At 44.7% G+C, this 25,218-nt stretch overlaps 1 protein-coding gene across 1 annotated transcript in view; it reads right to left on the bottom strand.

Moving 5' to 3' along the window:
- The window catches only part of pard3ba (par-3 family cell polarity regulator beta a), a 143,272-nt gene that overhangs the window by 62,550 nt on the left and 55,504 nt on the right, over nt 1-25,218 (bottom strand). Inside the window, exons 11-17 of the mRNA XM_085798114.1 lie at nt 21,841-22,026; nt 18,898-19,068; nt 17,495-17,581; nt 10,484-10,622; nt 9,193-9,340; nt 7,874-7,959; nt 4,303-4,347 (exon numbers count right to left, since the gene is read on the bottom strand). Coding sequence (XP_085654240.1) covers nt 4,303-4,347; nt 7,874-7,959; nt 9,193-9,340; nt 10,484-10,622; nt 17,495-17,581; nt 18,898-19,068; nt 21,841-22,026 — 862 coding nt within the window. The remainder of the gene's footprint in view (nt 1-4,302; nt 4,348-7,873; nt 7,960-9,192; nt 9,341-10,483; nt 10,623-17,494; nt 17,582-18,897; nt 19,069-21,840; nt 22,027-25,218) is intronic.

Here is a 25,218-nt window from a genome sequence, read left to right as displayed (position 1 = left end):
TTACCTCTGCTGGATTACAGCAGCCGGGCAGGAGTGGCAGAGAACGGATGAGGGTCGGAGTGGGACATGTGCCATTTGTTAACGCGCGGCCAGATAAAAGTGCTTGTGCAATGAGGGAGAACTGGAGAGCGTGTAAATTCAGACAAACACCAACCTGCATGGTGATATACTTGTGAAGAATGTGCTTAACATTAATGTGGGATGCAGTATACATGGTATTCATGCCGTGACCAATCGTAGCTCCCAGCGATTCACCACCTGCGTGATGTGTAATGGGTCGAGAGCTTGTTGTAGATATTATCAAGGTAAAACATCGCTGAGGTGTCGTGCAGCATCTGGAATAAGATGCCTTTTTATGGGCAGAAAATTGAGGTTTCACCAATTTATGAGCAGCCATGTGAAGGTTTTTTATGAGTTTTTTCTGGCGGCTGACGGTAAAGAGGTCGACCGTGTGAGTTTGAGGTCACCTGGATGAGCAGTTGGGACAGCTAGAAGAGAGACTGAGAGACTAAAATGCTCCAAAACATGCTTCACACATGACGTCACGACAACACATGTGATCAGAGCTTCTAGTCAGCACTGTCTAACATCTCTTACTGTTTTTGTTGGATTGTGTATTTGATGAGGGAAACCAAGAAATCCCATTAGCCTCCGTAGCTCAGCTCGCGGTTCTGCTCCGCCGCTCTAAAAACAGCTTGCACCGACAATTAAAAGTAACGAACCTACTGCTAAAACTATAGGGATTATGGCAATCGACCAATTTGCCAAAATGTTGAACTATCCCTTTAATGCTGATGTAGCCTGATGGTTGTTTTCTGCTACAGTATTTCCGAATTTAACATTAAAACTGCATTTCTTTCTATACAAGCAGTAGCAGCCATTACAAGAATAGAAACACAATAAAGACACACACATGGAGATGGTGCCTGCGCAGACACAGAGTGATCAATCAATTCAAATCGGCGCAACATGGTGACTTTCAACTTTTATCAACAATGACAAGCCGGATGCAAAGAACTGAGGGGACGGAGAGAAAAGGAAAAGAGAGGGGGGAGAGAGACGGCGCGAGATAAGGAGCCAATGACAGCGAGCGGCGGAGTTACACAGCAGCCAAACAAAGAGTGGGAAAACAAAGCCGAGGCTTCAGCGCTGGCAGGACGCCGGCTGGTTTTAAAGTCTCATTGTGCGGAGAAGAAACAACGGGGACTAATGGGCACGCTGAGACGATGGCACCGGTGGCTGCGCTGCGGGGTTAGCTGTCAGGCGAGGCGGCATCGAACATCCAGAGAAACAGAGAAGACACATGTGGAACACAACATACTGTATGGGAGAAGAGACGGGAACACAACAGACAAAACAAAATAGAAAATTGCAGCAAAAGCAAACAACGCCACCAGCAAATGTAAGCAGGTGTGCATGAGGCTGAGACGCAGCATTGCAGCATAATCCTCTGCACAGCCCCAGTGGTTGTGTATGTGTGTGTGTGTATGTGTGTGTGATAGAGAGAGAGAGAGTGCTGGATGAGCTCCCAGGTGTGTTGTAAGAGGGCAGCCTGCTGCCAGGGGAGATGTTAGACTCTAAGGGAGAGAAATGGTGGGATGAATGAAGGGATATCTGTCCATTACTCTTTTGGCTGTCTGCAGGGTGTTCACACGCACGCGCACATGCACGCACGCAAAAAAAACACACACACACGGAGAGGCTGGAGGAGATGCTGGGCCGGGTATAGGAAACTCAGAGACTGGAGCATGTTCACCATAATCACATAAGGCTGGAACAGATACAGCTGCAGAGGATGGAAAGAAAGAGAGAAGGAGAGGGAGAGGGAGAGAGAGAGAGAGAGCTGAAGATAACAGAAGCAGAGAGAGAATAAAAAAGGATCAGCCTGTTGAGAGAAAGAGAATAGAAGTGATCATAAAGAGAGAATCAGCTGTAGGAGAGGAGGAGGCAGAGAAAAGAAGAAAGAGAGATGAAGGTTTGGGATTGAGAGGATACTAAAAGTGGGGATGAGCCTGGCGACAGAGAGCAGGAGACAGAGAATAATCAAGAGAGAAGCGATTGGGAAGAAGCGGGAAAGTGGTGGCAAAGATGAAAGGGAAGAAAAAGAAGAAGAAAAAAAACTAAAAGCTCTATTGAAGATGGAGACTCCTAAGACTGGAGAATCAGGGGAGAGAGAAAGAGAGAGAGGGAGGGAGGGAGGGAGAGTGGGACAGCTTGAGTAAGTGACAGAGAGAGAGAGAGATGGAGGAAAGAAAGAAAGAGAAAGAAAGAGAGAGGGAGTTAGAGGAGTGAAGCGCTCCTTGCAGCAGCTCTAGCCAGAGAGAAAAAGGGTTTTATCCAGATTAAAGAAGCCAGGCAGGCCTCTTAAGACCATCCGCCTAATGAAATATGTCAAAGCCCATAAAGAAACACTGAGGCCATTTAGGAAGGAGGGTGGTGGAGGAAAGAGCGGAGGAGGTGGGGGGGCGGGAGGGGGGCTAGGCAAATACACTGCGTCAGCAAAAATGAAAAACACGCAAAAGCCCTGTCAATACGCATTAGCTTAGACTTCAACTGGAGACGAGATGGGGAGAGAAAAAAAAGGAGGAGAAGAAAGGAATGCTGCGGCTGAGAAATGGATCGCTTTTATTTATCATGGGCTGCGAGGTTTACGGGTGTTGATCAGAAATGCCAGGAAAATCATAGGAGAGGAGGAGGAGGAGGAGGAGGAGGAGGAAGGAGGGAGGAAAAGAGAGAGAGGGGGGGGGTGAAGAGAAGAGAAAAGGAGGTAGGGCGGAGGTGAAGCCATTTGTGGGAATGCTGAGTGCGAGGGATTTGAGGTCAGCAACAGGGCTCGGGCCATTTGTATTCCAACGGCAACAGGCTTAGCTGGCTGCTGCAGGTGGATTTAAGAGATCGTGTCCGTGTGAGTGTGTGCGTGCATGTGTGTGTGTCTGTGTGTGTGTGTGTGTGTGTGTGTGTGTGTGTGTAACAGAGGCAGGGAGGAAGCCAGGCCTGCCTCCTGACATCAGAGCTAAATTGCCGGTCATGCTTCTTTTCTTATGCAAGCCTTGTTGCCATTTTAAAATACAGTGGGCGCACCGGCCGACGTATCTCCGGTGCCGTTCAAATCCCGACTTGTGCGGCGCCGCTGGAGGGGGCCAGCTGAGCGTGCACGCTCTCTGTCAGCAACACTCTTGATTTATATTCATACTCGGTGATGCCCAGAACAACCACAGGCCGTCTTCCAGCCTTGGCCGCTGACAGGCAATGCTGGAGCGGTTATATCTGACTCAGTGGAAATTCACTGCTGCCCTATCTGCTCCAATCACAGCAGCACACCACCGCTGAGTGCAGGCCACTGTGACTTTGAAGGAAATCTTTATCTTCGGCGTTGTTGACAGTAGTTGGTTGCATTTTTCCTGTGCGCTTCACTCAAATCCGTTATTTCCTCAATGCAAACCGAGTGACATCACGCGTGTTGTACACATGTCGCTCCCCTCAGATCTGATCACACATGACGAAGACACAGTCAGATGAGATGATGGAACTTTTCCGCCATGTTTGATGCTGAAGCGCCTCTGTCTTTCTTCTGACGTCTGGATTTAGCTCAGACGCGGAACGCGCAGCGTCGCCGGGTTCAGCTGTTAAGGAGACGCTTTCTCTCGTTTCAAACATAAATATTTAATTCTGCTTTATTCAGACATGACAGGACTTTTATGGGGAACTTGGCACCGGGTGCACTGGGTGATGAGGAAGTGGCACAGTTAGCATTACACGTTCTACTGAGATATTTCCTGTTCGGATGGAGCCACCGCTGCTTTAATGTGTAATGTGACTTGAGCGCTTATTTAGACAAAAGGCAGGCTTGTTAAACTGCTGTCACATTTGTAACGATGTACTTGTTTAAAAGGTTGGGCATCAATTCTGGATCTGTAGCTCTGTGTAAAAGAAAATAGTAAAAGTGACTTTATATTTCACCTTTAATCAGACTTTTCTCAAATAAAAAAGGCGGAACTGAGCATGGGGAAACGGCCGGAGCGGATGCCATTGTAATGCAATACGGCTGCTGTCAGCTGGGTGAGGATTGAAAACTGTGAGCCTGCTGACCTGGACGGCCATAAAGCAGCGAGGGCTCAGACACTAAGTGCTTCACAACTCAACTTTGTCAGCCGGGGTGTGGAGGGAGTGCAGGGCAAAAGGAAATTAAGGAAAAAGAAACATTCAAGAAGAAAGAAAAGAGAAAAACCAGAATCTTCACATACCAGCTGAATTTGTTTTTGTGCATTTATGTATGCGTGTTAAATTAAACCGCACACTCACCGTTCCTCTGTCCAGCCAGTGATCCCACGTTGCTCTCATCAGCCACTACAAGACAGAAACAAAATGCACCGTAAAGACCACATGTTATTTTCCTCACATGCTAAAACACAGAGTAGAATACACTTCATCCAGCGCTTTGTGTGTCTGTGTAAATGGCCACATGCTGCAGAGACGACTCCCTGGAGAAGAATCACACAAAGGAGGACGAGGACAAAATGACAGGCTGGGAGAGGAAATGAAAAAAGAAGTAGAAATATAAGAAAACCAGAAGAAAGAAAAGATATTATGGTGGTGACAGAGAGAGAGAGAGAGAACAGATAGAGGTGAGACAATGAGAGAAATAATAAAGGCAGGAAGAAGAAAACAAGGACTAACACCCACCAACACCCCACCCAGCACCTAATCTAACTAAACAGGATTGCGGTCGGCCGGCGGTAGCTGCCACAGGCGGTGCACCATGGGATACAATAATAGGTTTTCATTACGCTGCTATTTCTCTTAAATAATCCTTTTCATTTTTTATGAGGTCAATTTTCCCAGCGGACCGATGGAGGGGGGTGTGGAGGGGATAAAAGGAAGGAAGAATATTAAAGGGACGGAGGAAGAGGGTTGACCAAAAAATGATAAACAGGGGGGAGAGAGAGTAGGAGAAGAAGAAGAAGAAGAAGAAGGGTGATAGAGTGTTGGGGAAAAACAGACGTTAAAAAAGAAACACAATCAGTGAGTGAGCTTGAAATCAAAGGAGGTTGCTTCATAAAAATCCTACAGAGACACATCTGTAATAAGACAAAGAGACAGAAATACCTTTCTTGTGCACATGCGCCAGATAAAATAGAAATTAAATACTTTCAAAGTTTGGGGAAGAACTATTCCAGGCCACACGACCCTGACAGATAATAAAAGCTTTCCTTTTCTGTGGGGGAAAGATAAAAGTCAGCATGGCCAGCAGCCAAGTTTGTCTCCTGCTGCCACAGTGGAAGGCTAAAAATGTAAAATCTCTCTTTTAACCTCCAGTCAGCTGCCTTATAGAGTTTTATATATTTACTCTGTCACTGGATAACTCAACCACAAACCTGCACAAGACAGGGAGCACGTCATGTTTTTAGAAGTGAGGCTGGGAGAAGAGAGGGGTGGAGGGAGGGAGGGGGTAAAAAAAATATGACAGAGTAACTGAAAGAGATAAAGCACAGGACTGAAAGAAACAAACACAGACAAAGGGGAAAGACAGAAGGCGCAAGAAAGGAGGAGAAGATGAGGATGGTGCAAGCAGAGAAGGTCTGACCTGCTTTTTCTGGCCACGCACTAATTATCTCTCTGTTGTAGTTTTTATTGGTGGTGGTGCATTCAGTTAAAGGACAAGCAACTGACTGGAAATGGTGAAGCATGTAATCCAGTACAACTCAAGCCATTGATATCAGCCTGACTGATTAGTGTTTGCTCCTGACGAAGCTGGAGAAGCATCCCAGTGGTGAAGACAGAGGGGCTTTTATTGTGAAACACAGTGACTTACAGTAAGTCTGAGGTCACTTTCCAGTTATCAGCTATTATTTACCAACGTCTTTATGAAATCAATGGGAACTTGTTTGGCTGCAATGGAAACACACACACACACACACACTGATTCTCACTGTATTTGTGTTGCATTCCTGTGACTCAACATATGTTTGCTACAAAATTAAACTGCACTTGCCGTTGCCACAGTAACCACAAGTGTGTCCGAATCAACCGAAATAGCACACTGATGGGGGGTCAACGCAGAAATAACAGGTTAGAGGATGATGATGATTGGGAGGATGAGGATCGCCGGTGTCGGTCAGGTACAGTAGCGCTTTCTATTCAATGATGAAGTGAGTCATTGGACTCTAAACAGCACAACTCAGACTGCAAAGTGTTTCCATACAGACCAATTTCCAAAGGTTAGGATTTCCAGGCTGCATGTGGTTAGATTTAATAAAAGCATCAATTTCCATTATTGCTGAGTCAGTGAGGAAAAATAAAATTGCTGAATGATCTGTGGATCAAATATTTCAGGCTTTTATAGTTGCAAAAGAAGGTAAAAGAGTAAAACCCCTCTCTGTGGTGCTTTCAGGTGCACAGTAGAAAAATAATCTGATTCATCATTCATTCTCCATTTTGGTGAGACTCATAGAATCAGAGAGTTTGCTACAGCTATAATGTCAGTGGCTCTGCCATTCATCTCAGCCTGGGCGGGCGGCTGGTGTGAGGATTTCTGTGTGTGAGTGAAAGCTCTGAGTCAACAGACTGTTTGCTAAGGCATGCAAGGTCAAGACAAGCAGCTCACCTCTTTCTGTCAAGTGTTTAATAGAAGCTCAAGCTGCTGTGCTATACTGAAGGAGCTCAGACACACGCCGCCATACAGACTTGACATGTGGGGGGAAAAAATGCTCTTTAAATAGAAACTGGATCCGAATCTGAGGTCGTGAGCTTCTGCCATCTTTACACATGTGCACACACCGACTCACATGCACACACCACCTTGTTTCAGCCCTGAGCACTTTAGAGAGGGATGGGATGGATACAGCACTGGAGAGATAACACACAAAAAAAAGCAGAAATGGAAATGGCCAGAGATGGAGGCACAGGGTGGAGAGGGGGGGGGCAGATAGTGGTGGGTATTGGAGTGGGTCCTCAGTGGGATGGAGCACAGAGACTGTGTGGCTGTGTGTGCACGGCCGCGCGTGCAGACCACCCTTGTCCATAATGAAAGCCAATCAGCTTGGGTGGCAGAGGCGTGTGCTGCAGGAAGAAAGCCAATCCACTGAACCTAATGAACCGGGATTGGAAATCAGAAGAGAGGCAGAGAAGAAAGAGAGGGACATGGAGGGGAGCGAGAGCAATGAACTCATCGGCTTTCGCTGGAGAAAGACCGCGCTGAAAGGAGAAAGGAAGAGATAAACAAGAAAGCTGAAAAACAGAAATAAACAGTTTGATGAGAGGAGCGAGAAGCTGTGATCTTGTCTGCAAAATAGAAATAACAAGAAAATTGCAGAAAAGTATCAAAAAGAGAAAAGTAAGATAAAGAAAGATGAAAAGATTGGAGAGAAAAGAGGAGTGGAGGGGTCAGCTCGGGTTAATACGAGGAAATAAGCCCTTTGCTTCTCGCCTTCCACGCACACAACAAGGCATGAGATTGGAAACCTTGCGCCTTTCATTCGCGCACACATTGAAGGGACACACACAGATGTATAGACACACATACACATACACATACACACACCATGCGTGTTCATCCAGTCTGCTGGAAAGCCCCTGGGTTTAGGAGTTCAGGGGGTCAAATCCCCTCAGGCCGGGGATAATAGGAGGGGGCTACATATCACAACAAAGAAATGTACTGATAAGAGGCATGTGATCGCTGTTGTGTGTGTATGTGTGTGTGTGTATGTGTGTAGTCTAGCTCCATGATTAGACTCATATGTGTGGCCGGTTTGTGACGGTTGAGTCAACGATGTTTTGTGCGTTCCTGCCCAAGACAAAGCATCCAATCAACAGGTCCTTTCATTGATCAAGGGTTGTGTGTTTTTTGTGTGTGTGTGTGTGTGTGTGTGCTCACCCATGTCCATGCTTTTGGACGCTCTGTTGCGAGGAACGTTGTCCTTGTAGTAAGCTGCGGCCACGTCAGGCGGGATCTGGAAGTCGCTGCAAAACAATAACTTAAAGAGTCAGTGCATCGATTTACTGGGTGTTTACTCTCAACTCTCTGCAGCCAACACACAGTGGAAAAAACAACAACTTGTTGGTTACATCATCATAACAACTAAGAGCAAATTCAATTTAAGTTCACAAACATGTACAGACTGCAGATCATTCAATTTCCTCTTCTCCAGATGGCGTGATTCAGTACAACAATAGCCTGTACTGTCTCCAGTACATCTACAGTGTGTCGCTGCCAGATTCTCACTCCGACCACATGAGACACATTTTCAAACATGCTCGTTCAGTGGATTGTTTCTCACACACACATTGGACCGGTGCATCAGGGCTCTAGTGGAGTGGACCAACTCAGATGGAAGTGGATCACAGTTTGCACGATGCTGCAACACTGATGACTCATCAGAGCCCGGTTCCCACAATAACCCGAGCGTGGCGTTGGGGGAGTCTGCAGAAAAGACTTTTATCTGTGTCCTACTTCCATATTTCATACTAATTCCAAACAAGTTTGGAGTGTGTTTCACGTTCACTTTGAAAATTAGGCATGCTAAAAAAAAATCATGCTGAATTTTTGATTGTGTTGTTGATGAATATTGTCCCACAGTGCATTGCACAAAGAGAAGGCAGGCTCACAACTGGACAGAAACAGAAAGTAAACTCAGTGTTGGAGCGTTCTAGGATTTCACCAGAAAACAAGAAATAGATGTTCTGAAAAACATCTTTGCTGCAGATTGACTCCCTGTTATTATAAAACTGAAAAGTGCACAGATTTTTTTGTCAAGCAGCAGGAAAAACAGGATACTTTTAAATATATACTACCGTATATGCAATTACAACAGTATTCACAGAGCAGAAGCACTTTCCAAACTTACAGTACAGAGAGGCCATGTATCCACATATCTATTACTGTTCTGTGCAACCAGTGCAACATTAGTATCATAGCCTTTTCTAAGCCGGAGCATTTACTCTGTTTGGCTATCACCATCATTACTTATGCATAATGCAAATAGGCTATTGCAATTAGACCGTATAGTCTAAATAATGCATTGGCGTTGTAATATTCAGTGTAATGACTCTTCGTTATCTCGTAACACAGCGACCCAAATTAACAGTGCCATTAGAATATAATAACTTTGGCCCTGTGCGTAGTTTAATAGAGTGAGTACATTATGTGTATGTTATGAGGGGAAGAGGGAGATAGAAGGGGGGGGTGGGGGGTACCTGTGATGGTAGGGGACTGGTGAAAAGTTCCTACTCATTTCCTCCACGGCGCCGGGGGAGGGCGGCGGGGGGAAGCCGTCCTCCCACTCCTCGTCCTCGTTGCCGTAGTGACCGTAGCTGCCATTAGTGGTCGCAGCGGGATGCGGAGCTGAGGAGAGAAACAAAACATTCAGACGGTGAGAAACAAAAAAGAAACACTTGATTTTGTTTGTCAGGAGGGAATCAAAGGAAACGGAGAAGGTGTTAACTTTCTTTTTTTTTCTTCTTTTTTTTAATAAGTTGTTAAATTTAACACATTCTCAGTCACATTCATCTTTCTTTGCTTGATATTGTTTATATTTTATATCGATCAGCTGTGACAAGACACTGTAGACACAATGACAATCAGTGTGCTCTTTGTGTGGGGATCAATAAAGAGTTTAGCAAGGTCAGACATACACACTCATACATGCATACAAATCTATAACACAAATAGTCATTTCCATGCAAAAGCTTTAATATGACTTCCAACATTTCCATAAGCTATAAAGCCATCATTTCCTCATTCTAAAGCCTTTATGTTGATATCCCCCCCCTCCTCCTCCTCCTCCTGATGTAAAGTGTAACTGTACAGCCGCTCCACTGTGATGGAGAGCTGACAGAGCCTCCGTGAGAGAAGCATCTCCCGCTCCCTGCATCCCAGCGGGTGAGGGGAAGGAGGAGGAGACGAGGGAGACAGATAAAGAATGAATTTAAAGCAGTTTGTTGGTATTTTTTTTTTCATCTTTAACACAACAGCCCCGCCACGCACGCTGCACAATACCCTGTATGCAAATCCGGCCCACTTAGAAGCCGTTTCATCAGCGTAATGATTCCAAGGTCAGATCTTTTCCACATGAAAAGCAAGCGTCGCGTTCGGAAAAAACATAGTTAATGACTTTCCTTTCTCCCGCTATAAATATGCAGTGAAAGGAGATATAAAGACTGAGCTTAGAGGAGATGTGACAATTTGGTAATGCAGCGCTATAAGATGCTTAGAGTGGCTGCTATAGTGACCTAAAAAAAAAAAACTACACACAGAACAATGTCAGAAGCCTTGACTGGGTATCATGCTGTGTAGTGATCACAAACACACACAAGCATATAAGCACACGCACACATAGGCTGACAAACAAACTGTGTGTACTCGCTCAGTCGCAGATAACACGAGTACACAAACACTCCAAGCCTAATGTTGACTATCTGACAGTTCAAATGGACAAATAGTGTGCTGTGTGTGCATGTGTGTATGTGTATGTGTGTGTGTGCTCACCGCTTCTGGAGTTGCTGTGTGCGTAGTTGTTGTTGGCCGTCATTGGACTTTTACTGGCAGCGTTGGCGGAGGACTCTGCGTTCTGTGGGGGTCTGGCGGGGCCCGGGGGCTTCTGGTGCGCGTCCTGGGCCCTGGGCTCCTGTGGACAGACACGGATCAGATCAATGGTTCAGGAAAAGTGGTGATTAAAGGTTCAAAGACACAGAAATGTACCAAACGCCGTCGGATTTGTGACGTATGAAAAATTGATGTTGTTGCCTCATACATGAGAAGATTAAAGTTATTTCTTTAATTACCCAGTAGAGCTGGGCTGACATCTTTTTTATTTAGTTTGTTTACCACATCACTTTGAGTAGCCAAACCAATACTATTTAAAGGGATAGTTCACCCAAAATTGAAATTTTGGGTGAACTATGCGAAATTGTCCTGAAAAAAATTTAATAAGTCTATATTTCAAGTTTGTTTGGAGCTTCGAGAAGCTTCTGCTACAAAACAAGCTTGAAATATAGACTTATTTAATTTTTTCGGGACAATTTCGCATTTCGGGGCTTCAATACAAGACGGACATTACATACGAGCAGCATGGAGGTATTTGGACGTTTTTTGGTGTGTCTTTTTGTTACGAAGACAGTTGGTATCCATTTGCAACTGTTATATGGACATGCACTGCTACGCCGAGACCCCCTGTAACTCAGAGAAGGCACGGATAACTCTGAAACTTCTCCCAGCCCTTAGTCGACATGAGGGTGAGTAGATAATGAGTGAAATTTCAATTTTGGGTGAACTATCCCTTTAATCTTGCTTGGTTTCAAGATCACTCAAGAGACTCGTTACAATGGAGGAGCTGTAAGAAAGGAGTTGTGTGTGTCTCATTTATTGGTCACTGTCATTCTCCTAAAGAGACTTTAGTAGAAAGTATAGGAGGAGCGGAGTGGCACTACCAATAACTAGAGGTGCTGGAAAAATGATGCCAAAATTCACTATTTACGCAACCGTGCATTGAAAAACAGATAAGTGCTTCTGACTTGGCACAGGGGGTATTTGTGGAAACTGGTGTTGGAGAGGCTGATCAGACAACAGCGAGAAGGACGCCGCATGAAGTCGACCTCTGGGGGACGGCGTCCAAGAAAAAGAGCATTATTCACAAAACCGGTCCAGCGTGTTTGGAGCGGACGGCGCCAGGACCACCACAGCTACGGCGGCGGTGCCAGCGCTGAAGGATGGGGGTGGTTGGTGTGCTGATACGGGACAGCGTGAGCTCAAATGATGACATTTATACATGGCACTGTGAATGCAGGTTTGTTTACTCAAATACTGAGTGAAAGGATGACTCCAAGTCTCATGAAGCTTGGCAGGGGAAAGAGGAATTTTCCAGCGGATCCTAAAAACACAGCAGAAAAAAAAAAAAAAAAAAAAAGTCACGCAAAGAGTTTTTTTTTTTTTTTTTAAAGAAGCAATAAAGTGAAAACCGAGACCTGGCCAAGTGTGTTCTCTGACTTGAATCCAATAGAGGCTTTTGGAGGATTTTAAAAGCGGACGGGAGAACAACAAAACCCCTCAGGCTGAGAGCGGCTAAAAAAGAATCATCTGTGAAAAACAGCAGAACATCTCTCCACAGGTTTGTCTCAGGCTGGTTTCACCCTCACCCGAGGAGGAACGAACCTGTTATCACAATGGATCTCACCTTCGCTTCTCACTTTTGATTTAATTAGTCAGACATTTATGATTTTCAAACTAATTGGCTGGATGTGGCATTGCATAAAACCCAACCCTCTGCTGCACATTCCCTAATACGAAGAGGACGGAGTTAATACTAGTTTAATATCCACTACTTTTTGTTAAAGCAAATGCACAGGAGTCTGTTTAAACTGCAGCTAACAGATGAGTCAATGCACTCTTATGAATGGGAGCCTCCTAATCAAATGACACTGACAAAATAGTGTTTAATCCACAGTGCAGCAGTAGATGTTTCATCATGCACTGTATCCTGGATCTCAGGTAGATTAACTTTTGATGAAAGCAACAAAAAAAAAGCAGAAAAGTCAAGCGTGACATTCCTTTTGGGATGCAGTTTTGCAGTTTTCGTCCGACATACATCAACTGTGTGAAAAAGGGAGGTTTTTACATGAATTTCCTAGTCGTACATCCTGCAACCAATCAATTATGATTCACCTCAGATAAGCGATACGGGAGCAGAGCTTTGAGGAAATATGAGCAGATTTAGAACAAACCTCGGAGGATTTTGAGTCGACGTGCCGTGTGGGTGACGAGCAAAACATCACAAAACAGTCTGGTTGATCGTAATTGAGAGAGAAATGTGTCATCTGTTGTGACTTTCTGAGATCAAATCTACATCTTGAGTCAAGAAGGAGGAAAATATGTATTGGAATAAATTACAAGAACGGTCCAGTGCTTTCAAATCAGACATCATATACAGTACATATTAATACTGGATATAAATATAATATATAATATAATACATATATATATATATATTCAATCCACCTTTAGTAATCCTTCAGAAAAATGGTTTCATCACAGTGTAACTGGAAAAGAAAAAAAGGCAACTCTCTTCATGGGCACAATTGAAAACACAGTAATTAAGATAATCCTGAGAGCAGTGACAGACATGTTATCGAACAGCCATCCAGCACTACAAAGGACCCCCACCCCCCAGATGGAGATAGGGACTGGCAGTGCTGGTGGGAATCGGTGCTGGTGGAGGATGAAAGAAGCCTTTTTCTGGTCAAAGAGACGGGAGATACAGCTGTCACACACACACACAAAAATAGACACACCTACATGCAAAAAGGGAAAAATGCTAAGACACAGTGTACAATAATGAAAGGTGTACAGCTTCCTTAGTTCAAAGCCTGGGGTGGGGTGTATTCACAATGTCATGGGGTCTCTGGGGAATCATTAGTCGCTCCCATACATCTTAATATGTCACCACATCACAGCTGTCAATCACTTTGAGCTCATATGTGTGTGTTGTGTGCATTTCCACACTTGGTTATGACAGCTCCTCTGCATATGGCCGTAAATCTCATCACAGCCTCCCATCAATCCACCCAACCCTCCGTCCATCTAGCCACCGTCCCTCTGTCCATCCATCCATCCATCCATCCATCCATCCATCCATCCATCCGTCGCTGCAAACTGACAGTTTTGCCCGAGGCTTTTGTAGCAGCCTGGCAGACAGGCAGTCAGATATCTTAATCCCACAACAATAAGTAAACAGGATGGAGGGAGGGGGGATCCATCTATCCAGCCAGCGCCAACCTACAGCTGCATACAATAGGCTTCAGAGAGGCTTAGCCCTGCCTCACCCTGATGTGTCATCCACCCCACCCACATATCAGTCGGCTCCGGATGGAAAAGAAACCAAAGAACAAAAATTGTGGACAAAACTGTTATTTTTCCACACTATTTTTGATTTTTAAAATTAACTTACTTCTACTCTTCATCCTTCTACTTCGTCTTATTAATGGTCAGTTAACTGTTACCTGAGTGAAAGCTGCTGTACAAATAAAAGTTTGATGGAATAATTGGTATTCAAGCTGTTCCCGCTTAATGCTCCGATTATGTTTCATTAGGGACGTTATTGTGGCAGTCAAAAGAGGATAAAAGGAGGGATGAAGAGAGAACGAGACAAGCTGTTATCATCTCACTCTGCTGCAAATTCAATGAAAGTCTTTAAAGGTTTGCCAAAAATAACGCGCGACTTTCCGTCACACATGTGGAGGCAATTAAACACTTTTAATCATTTTTAATCATTCTCTCAAAGATTGGAGTGATATTCAAATGCACCGGCAGCATACAATACATGACAGCAGCAATGGTGCAATTTCCACTAAACCTTTCTAATCAAATACATTGAAGCAGCCATGCTAGCTGCAAAACAGTAATACTGATGTCTGGTTTGTATTTCATGCTCACCACCACCAGAGTTTTGCCTGTTATTATGCTAATGTTTCCTAATTTAAAGAGATATTTCAGTCTAGACATCTCCAGAGCCAAACCTCTGCTGCCAGTACCTTTAAGATGTATACTGGCCGTCCTAAGCTTTGACTTCAGCACGCATTTGATGTAGCATAATAAGTTTCTGCAATGTCACAACATTTATTTCCGTACAAAGTTGGATTTATTTTTCAAAGATTCTCAATGGTGTTGAGGTCTGGACTCTGGTCACATTGGACCACATTTCTTCCTTGAAGATGATGCTTCCCCACTCTCCTTACAGTTTTTATTAATGCGTTGGACATTTCTTAACCCGATTTTAGTAGATTCAGCAATCTCCTTAAATGTTTTATTTGCTTGATGCCAATAATTTCACCCTTCTGAAACAGATTAACATCTTTTCCACGACCACAGGATGTGTCAGTTAGGGTTAAATAAGTTGTTGCCAGCTGAAACATAATCATCCATGCAGTAATTATCCAATGAGAGGCTCTTACCTACTACAGTAGCTTAGTTAAATCCAGGAGGTGACTTTTTTTTGGATGGGCAGTGTATGTAGTATATATACATATATACATACTATATACATACATACATACAATCCAGCCCTGAAAACAAAAACCTGGCTCTAGACATAAAAGAGAAAAGAGCGACAATGACGGGCCCAGGGAGCATCACTCTAGGGAGCGCTTGTTTTATCACACTGCCCCACGGTGTCAGCAGTCTGGCGGTTTGGTGATGAGAGGAGGACTATGCAGATATATAGTGAACTCTGCACTTGGTTTGATAGCGTTTACCTGCAGGCCTGGATGCCTAAAACATACACAAAGTGATGGGAGTGAAGCGCAGATGAGATGGGAACGCCACAATGGGCAGGTCAATGGCAGTTGACCCGTCACCCTCCTATTTTTACTGCCTCTCTCATACACACACACACACACACACACACCATCACTAAGCTGTTAAACATCTTTTTAAGCCTTTGAAATAATCAGTCATGGTTCAACATGGAGCTGAATAGACTGATTTAACTAAGAAACAGCTATTTTTCGCCATCTGTCGTGCTTGATATCTCCATCAGCTCGTCCATCCAGGAGTTTGCGCTGCTTTGTGTGAGGTGAACACGGTTTCTTGTGCGACTTTGTGAACAATTCTGATGTTGTGCTCTAACATTTACCACCAGGGATTAAAAGGAACAGTCACAGCACAGCAAGGAGTTCATGGGTTTTCAACACTTCAACGCAAAAGAGAGATAAAAATAAGCAAGGGTTAACACGTCGCATACAGCCGGATTTTTAACACATTTATCACATCTGAAAGGGAGTTTTCACAGCCACATGGAGCACTCATGAATACTGATTCCACTCCTGTGTCAGGTTTCATTAGGTTTTGCTGAAATATGTTCATTATTCCCTATATCGCTGTGCATGTGCAACTCTTTCTGTAACTTTTAATTTACAATTTTATGTGCAGAGAATGAATCATGCCTGAATGTGGAGCATCTTAATGTTTTTCTGGTGGTGATTTTCACTTGTTTAACTTCTGGTACAACATGTCCCTGCTTTGTGCTCGGGGTAAGTGACAGGGAATAAAGAAAAGAAAAGGCAGAAGAGGAAAAGAGAGACGCCGAGGCCAAAACAGAGGGAAGAAAAAACCCAAATGTCATTTAATAAACAGGCAGTGAAGCAAAGGGAGAGGCAGCTGCTGAAAACCCAACAGAGAAACAGACACAGACAGGCATGCAGGAGACTTCAGATTGGCTTTATTTAACAGAGGAGAAACAGGCAGGTGAGACAGGGAAGCAAGAGAACATTGACTGAAAAATATGCAAATTTAAAAAAAAAGGAAAAATTAATACAAAACTTTACATAAAAAGACAAAACAGGAAAGAGCAGATTCAGTCTTTACAGTGGGGAGACAACCCAGTGCTTTTGAAGAGAAACTGTGAAAAATAAGCAGAGGTACTGCTAATTATAGTGAGTTAAAATCAACGTGACAGAGAGAAGAGCGTACACAGTGAAGAATTTAGTATTGCATTGAGTTTATGGGTAATATTTTAGAAAGAGAGCTAAAAGTTAACAGCGTGACAGTTAGTGGTGTTGCCAAAGGGAAAGCTTTCAGCCAGATTAATATGCTTCCTCACTATCAATCACAAAAAACTGTGACGGGAGGGAAAAGAAAATGAAAAAGTGACATTTTCTTCATGATTTAACATTTGTGACATTATAAAGCTGCAGAGTTGATCTCCCTGTCATCGTTTTAATTTAGGATTTTACTTAAGTCTTTTGGTTTATTCTAATGTTTTAGATATCTGATTACAAAAATGCGCCTGTGTCAGAGTCCACCAGACAGCCGGAGGTGGTGTTGTCTGGTCAGGGCCCGATTGTGTGCGTAGTTATGCGAGTGTGCGTCCACGTCGTACGCGTCTGCGGATCTGTGTGTGTTCCTGTTGGCCGGGCCGCGGGTGGGTATCCTGCTGTGTGTGGGCGGCTCGCCGTACATCTGCCCCGCCATGGCCCTGATGTTCTCAGTGTAGCTGACGCCGCCCCTGGGGACGGCGTCCGGCGTGCGGCTGCGTGCGTGTCTCGACCTACCACAGCTGTGTGTGTTGCCCTGAGCGTCAACGAACGTCCGACTGTGTGTGTTATCCAGACTGCGTGCGTGTCCCTGTGTGTGTCTGTCGTCGTACCTTTCCCTGTTTAAGTTGCTCAGCGTCTGGCTGTGAGGGACGAACCCAAACTCGTACCTCGTGCTCGGCCTGTGCGCATCGCTTTGTGCGTATTCGTCATCTATCCCTTCCTCTCTATCCCTTTGCGCGAGGCCGAATGTGTAGTTGCTCCGCCTCTCCCTTTGGTTAAACCCGTACGTGTATCTGGTGTGTGTCTCCCCTGGTGCGCGCCGCTGTGTGTAGCGCTGCCGGTGGCTCTCAGGCAGCGGCTCGGACGCTCGCCTCCTCAGCGTGGGGAGGAGGGAGGAGGAGCGGCGAGGAGGAGACGGCTGCTGCTGCTGCTGCTGCTGCTGCTGCTTGTGGCCGCCGTTGCACACTCGTACCTGATTGCTGGAGCTTGTTTGGGAGCTGGGCTGATGATTGGTGGAGACGTTTGGATCCGTGCTCGCCGCCGGGTTGGCACCGCTCATCTGTGGAGAAACGTATAATTTAGAGAGAAATAAATAAATGAATAAATAAACTGTCTTGCATATGAAGCGGTAGATAGAGCCGTGGAAGCTTCCTCTGTTGTTCTCTGAGCCGTGAAACAGTTTCCATCCTTTGCAGCAGTCATTGTTGCGTCAATTAACAGCCAGCAGCCTTATCAAAGAGCTCCTGAATAAGAAACTGAGCTGTTACCTGCTTCTTCTTGATAAAGTGTCAACTTAATCTGAAAACTGTTAAATCACCAGCTTAACACCCAAACAAATCACGCAGTATGACAGTCACTGTCACAAAGGGAGCCTTTACTCTGATGTTTTCATTATTTATTTTTCCCAAACTGTGTTTATATTGTGAGCAGAAGAAGATCCAGTACCTCTGAATACTTGGAGAGGCTTTAACTCCTAAACTGGGTTTTTAAAGAAATAATAATTATAAGTGCTTCAGCCTAATTCTCCTGTATGTTCCTGATCCACATTTAGTTCAGTTTACAGTGAATACTGCTTTTTTTTATCCTGTAACCTTAAAATGATCATAATCGGGGAGAGAAATGATCCTAATGCGAACGATACATCTCATTGATTTTGCTGTCAGCTACTTATGAATAATCTTTGCACAGATCAGGCTGCGCGTAGGATTTCATAATGCATGAGCACGCCTAAATGTTTCATGTGACCAAATTCATCTAACCAAACTCTGGGATTGTAAAATTTTTAACATGTTGCCCCACATCCACGGCAGCTTCAAAAGCAAAGCGCTGGAGTAAATAACGGGGATCCAGCCTGCGGTTAAAAGGAAGTCTGCTAACATTTTTCAATCTATCGACTTGAGACTCACGTTTTTCTTTTTGGATATAAAAAATAAAAGAGTTCAGCTGAAACAATTTCTGAAATCACAGAGGAATTCCTATAAGTAGAGTGAGTTCCTGAGTTGTTCGTGCATATGGGACGGTGTTGGAAGATCAACAAGATTTTAATATTAGGCAACATTAGGATTTACATGTCCTGCAGTTGGAGTATTAACAAGTGCCAAATCATTTCTGAATTGTAAGCAGATGCAGTCAGGGTTCCTGCCATCCTCATCATCTTCTATGTCTTTTCCAAGACTTTCCAGAATTAAACACTTCCATGACCTAAAAATGTCATTTCCCTGCCGTTAATGTTGTTTTTCCAAACAGCGAGTGTTTGATTTCCAATCCAGATGGGTTCAAATCGAATGTGAAACATGTACAAGCTTCCCCAGACTGGAGTTACACCTCTCAGTATCCCAGAAACCTTTTTCACAGCGGGGTTCAAAAAGGTGATACCTGCTGCGCCTGTCTGGATGCTCGGAGCACAACCAGCTGGATGGTGCCCCGGGCGTTCCCCTCCGACGACATGGAGCGCCTCAGCGTCTCCATGGCAGCGTGGTTGGAGCGGCCGATCAGCGACTCTCCGTTTACCGCCACCATCTGGTCGTTGACGTTCAGCCGGCCGTCCTGTTATTAGAATATGAAAAACAGAAAAAGTTTTAGCAAAAGTGCTGAGATGATAAAGATTTTTTTTTTCTTCTAGTTTTATAGAAAATGCAGGAAAAACAGATGAAAACTTTATTGTTTTGTCATTACACTTTGAAATGCAAATGGCAAAAAGGAAGAACAGACTGCAAACTGAACATAACCTGAAAAAAAGTTTAAGAAGAAGAGAATAGAGAAGAGAAATTGGGTGAGGTGTGAAATGAGAGAGAGGGAGGGAGGGAAAGAGAGAATGATGAAGAGAGTGAGAGGGAGAGAAAGTAGAGGAGAAAACGGAGGAATGGGGAAGGAAGGAAAATTGTAGAGTTAGCAATCTACTGAGAGTGGGAGAGCCGTGATAAATACACAGAGCAGCTAATGGAATAGCCTCCGCGGGCACTAAATCACTTCTAAGTGTTTTAAATAGCAGCCTCTTGTAGAGAGGCAACATACAATAGTGCCCTGGAGGGAGAGAGAGGACGAGCGAGTGAGACAGAGAGAGAGAGAGATACAAAATAAAGACACTGAGACTGTGTGTGTGTGTGTGTGTGTGTGTGTGGGTGATCTGGATCGGTTCATTAGGGTCACTTCTGCCCTTTGACCTCTGCTCATTAACAAGGCACCGTCTGGCCTGACCTCGAATGCAGACTGGGATGGCACCACTTACACACACAAGCACAAACACACAAACACACACACACTTGAAGATTGCGCCTGCCTCAAATCCAAGGATGTCATCAAAAATTGATGTTCATGCCAAAATCAGTGGGTGTCTGTGATATTGCCTATTAATTTCTTCATTCTCCATGTAAGCAGCAGCAGCAGCACTCTACATGTAATTTTAATTTGTTTTCTTTAGCAGACTCTTTGAAATGATCATATGACAGGATCAGGGATAAAGTCAAAGAAGGGTTGGGTTTTTTTTTAAATATAATTGAGGCCCCGGGCCCTGACAGCAGCCCAAACTCTTTAATGGAAATAGGTTAGATCTCTCTGTGACTCTTCCTCATCTCCTCCCTCTTTTTGCCTGCTGTGTGACCGTGTGTGTGATGTGGCAGTGTGTCTGTGTCAGTCAGACTCAGGGGACGCCTGGCTTCCCTCCTCTGTACGGGCCCGGCTCTGCACAGTCTCATCAGGCTCCTTAGCTGCTTTTCATTAGCATGCATCAACATTGAGGGACACACACACAGACACACACAGACACACACAGACACATGCATGCATACCCTCATGTATTGAATTCCTGCTGAGTGTCTCCACTTTTCAATTTTCTCTTTCTCCCCTCATTCCGCCTCTTTCTATCGTTCTCATCTCTCTATTGTTCGATACCGCTCATTTCTTTCCCTCTTAGATTCCCTCCCGTCTTACATTAGTTCATCCGCCGTCTTCTTTCTCCCTCCCTCGCTCCCTCCCTCTCTCCCTCGCTACTGTCTGCCTCTCCTCCTCCATGTCTTTCTTCCTCTTATGTGGTATCTTGTCCCAGAAACCTGTTTCGCTGCCAGCCGGAGATCTTACTGGGACATTCAGTCGGAGCGCTATCCGCATCGGCAGCTGTCGGGAAAAACTACTTCTGAAGGCGCTGTGGGGAGCTGCCGTCTGGCCAACCTGATCCCAGACCAGCCGTTTATCTACAGCGCCACACTCGTCTCTGTGCCTCCTCGTCCTGACGTGCAGATCTGGGAGCAGCGACGACGAGAGGCAGGAAGAGCTGTGACTTGTGTGTGGAAGGCGGCGGGGTGGGGGGGCAGATATTGAGGCCAAGTGGAGGAATCTCCAAAGTGCTGAAATGGGACGGGGTTTTTTTTTCCTGATGCACTTACAACTTGAAGTGAGTGCTGAGTGATATAGATAAGTCGGCTGCTGATGTGAAGAGGCCGCGTGGGGTCGGCGGGGGAGTCAAAGGCCGAGGGAAGGGGGGCGGCCTCGAAGAAAGACAGGAAATGAGACGGGGAGGCGAGAGGTGCGAAGGAAAAGGAGATAAGAGGAAACGTCAAGAAGGACATCAGAGAGACGGGAAAGAGGGTGGACAAAAAAAATAAAATAAACGACACTCCTGCTAAGCTCCTTAGAGGAAAAAAAACAAAAACAGTTTTTGATTCAAGCGGTGGTTCTGGATACAATAATTCAAAGAACACACATCAGAGAGAAGACAGTAACGTGGCTCTTGAAAAGCTCATCTTCTCTCATTCCTATAAAGCTCTGAATTGTTCTGTGATGGCTGAAGCTTAATGAGGCGTTTTCAGACTTTATATTAAAAACCATGCAACAAGACTTGTAGACAAACCACAGTTACACATTTTCTGAGCATCCGAGATCTCAAAGTTTTTGCTTTTATTTAGTCTAAGTCGTCAGTGCTGTGGTAGTTTTTGCCTTAAGGGACTGATCGTGTTCACTTTTGTTGCTTTACACTGCTGGATGTATTTCCCCTCCTTCCTAAGCAGCTACTAGTTTCTATTCATTGTGTACATACTGTATATATTTTCTGTTTTTTTCTATATTATCGTTGTTGGTCACTATTATTTTTATAAATTTTTTCATGTTTTCTGATATCTTGTGCTTTAGTACATGAGATTGTAATATTAATATTATTATAAGGTGGAGGCTTCAAATAAGCCCACCGTGGTTTCATTATTACCTATCATGTTTTATGTGTATTCTTCTAAATTGTGTAAACTAAAGAACTGAACTGAACTGAATACAGTGTTATAGGTTTTTTCGATCCCAAAGGCCTCCAAGACTCCCGGATGTGTCCTTTACCTTGTAAGCGGCCCCTCCGTGGATGATGGACTTGATGAAGATACCGAGGTCTTCCCCGGTCTCTCTGGACTTGTTGCCCTTCAGGCTGACCCCCAGGCCGGCGGAGCCCGACTCGTTGAGGGGGATCTCGTACATCAGCTGCTCCCTGCCGTCCTCCAGCACCTTACCGTTAGCTTCCTCGCCTTTCTGAAAGAGGGAATAAAAAGGAGGAGTTCAGAGGTTTTCTTTTTCTTGACGTGTTTTGTTAAAAGATGAAGAAAAAGTGTTCATCCCTGCTCTACCACATAGCTGCTGTGTATAATTGCTTACAACTGAGGTAGGGCCAGCACATCTAATGCACTGACTGATAATACATGCTCCAGCATCCCACTGATTACACTCCACACCGAGAAACCAGACAAAAAAAAAAGAAAACGAGAAGTGAGAAGGGAGGAAAACGAATTAAAGATGGAAGATGACTGCGGGGAGGGGGGAAAAGCAAGTCGGTAAGAGAAAGGAAAAGAGGGAGAGGAGCAGGTGTTGTGTACTGGAAAGAGAGATGAAGGTGTAGTGAGAAAAAGAAGAAAGCTTCTGTAGAGAGGTTATTCCATTTGGAGATGAAAGGCGCAGACGGAGAGCGAGCCATTTCTAAAGGAAACATAATAACCTTTTCATACCTCCTCCTGGAGCACAGTGGGGGAGGAAGAGGGGGAGGAAGAGGAGGGGAGGAGAGTGGATGGAGGCGCAGAGGAGCATTTAAAAGTAATAACCCATCCCCTGAGGTACAGCCACTTCTCTCATTCACACACCCCCTCATCTCTCCCTCCTCACTCTTTACATTTCAACCTAATCTCTCAATCTTACTGTAGCTCTTCCTCCTCCTCCTCCTCCTCCCCAGACTCCTCTTCCATCTCTGCTTTTCTTTCCACAGGTCTCTCCTCTCCCCTGCATCTCGCACCCACTCGCCCACTGCTATTTAATCTGGGGGGGAAATGACCGTAGTGGCATCATGGCTCCAAAATTAGATGGAGGGGGTGGAAGTAGGAAAAAAAATGAAGGGAAGCAAAAGAGAGAAGGAAAATGTCTGTCATTAGAGGATGGAGAAATGGAGAGCAGGTTCAGTCACCCGGGGAGAAGAGGCTGTGCAGGGGGGAGGCACCTGAACGCCACTTCAAGCTTTATTTTTCTTTGTAGAAGAGCGATGGAAGGTTAAGAGGGTGTGTGAGCATGCATGTGTTAATATATCCGTTGATTTCTGCTCTTGTTGTTCTGAAGCTCAGTCCAGGAAATGAGATACAGAAAGACAACGGCCTCAAACTTTACTTTAGGTTTAAAAAGTAAGGGAAAGTCAAAGTGAGTTTTTTTTTTTGCAGGAATATGCATAAACATTAAACCAAGCGTACCGGTTGTCACAGCTTTAAAGATCTGAGTACCACACCAGGATTGCGGGAGGCTTACATCAGGCATCTTGCCCGCCACTGAATCAGGAACCCGTGTTCACATTTCCCCTCTCATCATGACACAAGGACGGAGGATGTGGGAGGAAAATATGTCCTCCAGTCTAATTTTGCAAAAAAAAAAAAACTCACTGTGATCCTCCAGCCCCCCCAAAGTCTGTCTCCCTCTGTCAGCACTATTCTGCACTGCGTCGTCTAGGTGCTTAATTAAAACAACAGCCCGCTAAAGCCTGAAGGCCGGAGGAGACGCGCTCAGCTCCAGAGTGAGTCAGAGCTCTAAAAGCCGCTGGGAAGCTAAAAGAGCAGAAACCAGGGAAGTCGTCTGGACTGATCCACTGCACTGTACTTAGTCTGCTTTGTCCAGGATCACAGAAGCTGCTTTTGTTTGGGTTCAAGGAATCAATGTTAACTGTTGATAGGAAACAATATGTGAGCTGTATTAACTCCAGTCAAGTCCTGTCTTTAATTCTGGGACACAAATTCAGAAGAAGTGAGCATTTGCTTTCCAGGTAAAAGTTGTCCTGAGGACAAAAACGAAATATGCAATATAAACTTAAATCTGGAGAACATGATTTGTAGACTGCAACTTCTCTATAGCATCATAATACTTCCTTTATGGGGTGCTGAGACTCATTTGACTTTTATCCAAAAAAATAAAAAATAAAAGAATAAGAAAGAAGAAAAGCAGCTCCTGTGATTTGGATATTGCACCTACTGTATTGGCATTTCAATAATATAGTAGATCATCAGTGCACATCACTGAAATAGAAATGTGTGTGTGTATAAAACACCCGTGGGTGCACTGCAACATCCTTGGTCCCGACTCTATCTCTGCCCTTATTTCCTGCCTTCTGTGTGCTGTCAAGTTCTTTCATTAAGATATTAAACTCCCTCAAAAAGTACTTTAAAAAAAACCTCACCAAGTTTTAACTTGAGTTCAGAGGAATGTAAATATCCCCCGCATGATAATAACTGAATAATAATTTGCATCTGATATGATTTTCTCCCTCAACTTTTCAACTCAAAGCGAACTCGTTTCAAAAGTTTAACTGCTGGACACGAGACGTCTCTGAAAGGTCCAGGCGTTTTAAAGACGTCAAGTTTATGCATCGCACTTGTCCAGGTTTTATAGAGTCCTGATTGGCTGCCAGAATCGATCGAACCTTCAGCAGATGAATGTGGAAACTGTTTCAGCGTGAAGCTCTGCACATTAACCACTCTTCAATCAACACTGTGGAGTAACAATAACAGAGATACATTTTTGATTTGATGGGGGACACTTGAGTCAATTGCACAAAACCAGAACCACATGATAGCAAAACAAGATAGACGTGGCCTTTAAAAGTCTATTTTCAGTCTGAGGCCAGACTTTCAGTCAGGGCTTATTTTTATCAACAAGACGATTCACTGTGCTGTTACTCAAAACCAGAGGAATTACAAAGACAATCTGCTATTTCCTGCTTGAGAGACACTTGAGAGGACTCGGGTGGCAACCTGGGAGGTTTTAAATACCTCTGTGATCTCGCTGCAACAACACACAAGGTGAAGGTGGCCGGATCAGAGCGCAGCAGGCTCTGGGAACAAAAAACCCACCAAACCGTGTTGGAAAAGTTATGAAAATAAAACCCGACGTGTTTGTTTGTTGTATCTCGCTGCCGATTCGAATCTATTTACACAACCAACTGGATCTCAGTGGTGGTCCAGAAGCAGGCACGCACCAATATCCCCTCTAATGCCCTTTCCTTGGGGGCAGATTGCGTCCCCAGGGTGGCTGAGACCCCATGGCTCCGTTCCCTCCTCCCTCCACTGTTCGCCCCGCAGCAATGGCTCTTTAACAAGCTTTTAGGCAGCAGAGAGACCACCCTCTTCAACACCCAAATGAGGAGACAAAAAGGCGCTTTCTCTTACCCCGGGGTGGGTGGCGAGGAGGGGGTGATACACA

Source organism: Trachurus japonicus, chromosome 2, assembly GCF_045865225.1.
Source record: "Trachurus japonicus isolate A0001 chromosome 2, Traja_1.0".
In the NCBI taxonomy this organism is placed as follows: Eukaryota; Metazoa; Chordata; class Actinopteri; order Carangiformes; family Carangidae; genus Trachurus; species Trachurus japonicus.
This window is presented reverse-complemented; position numbering and strand designations above follow the sequence as displayed.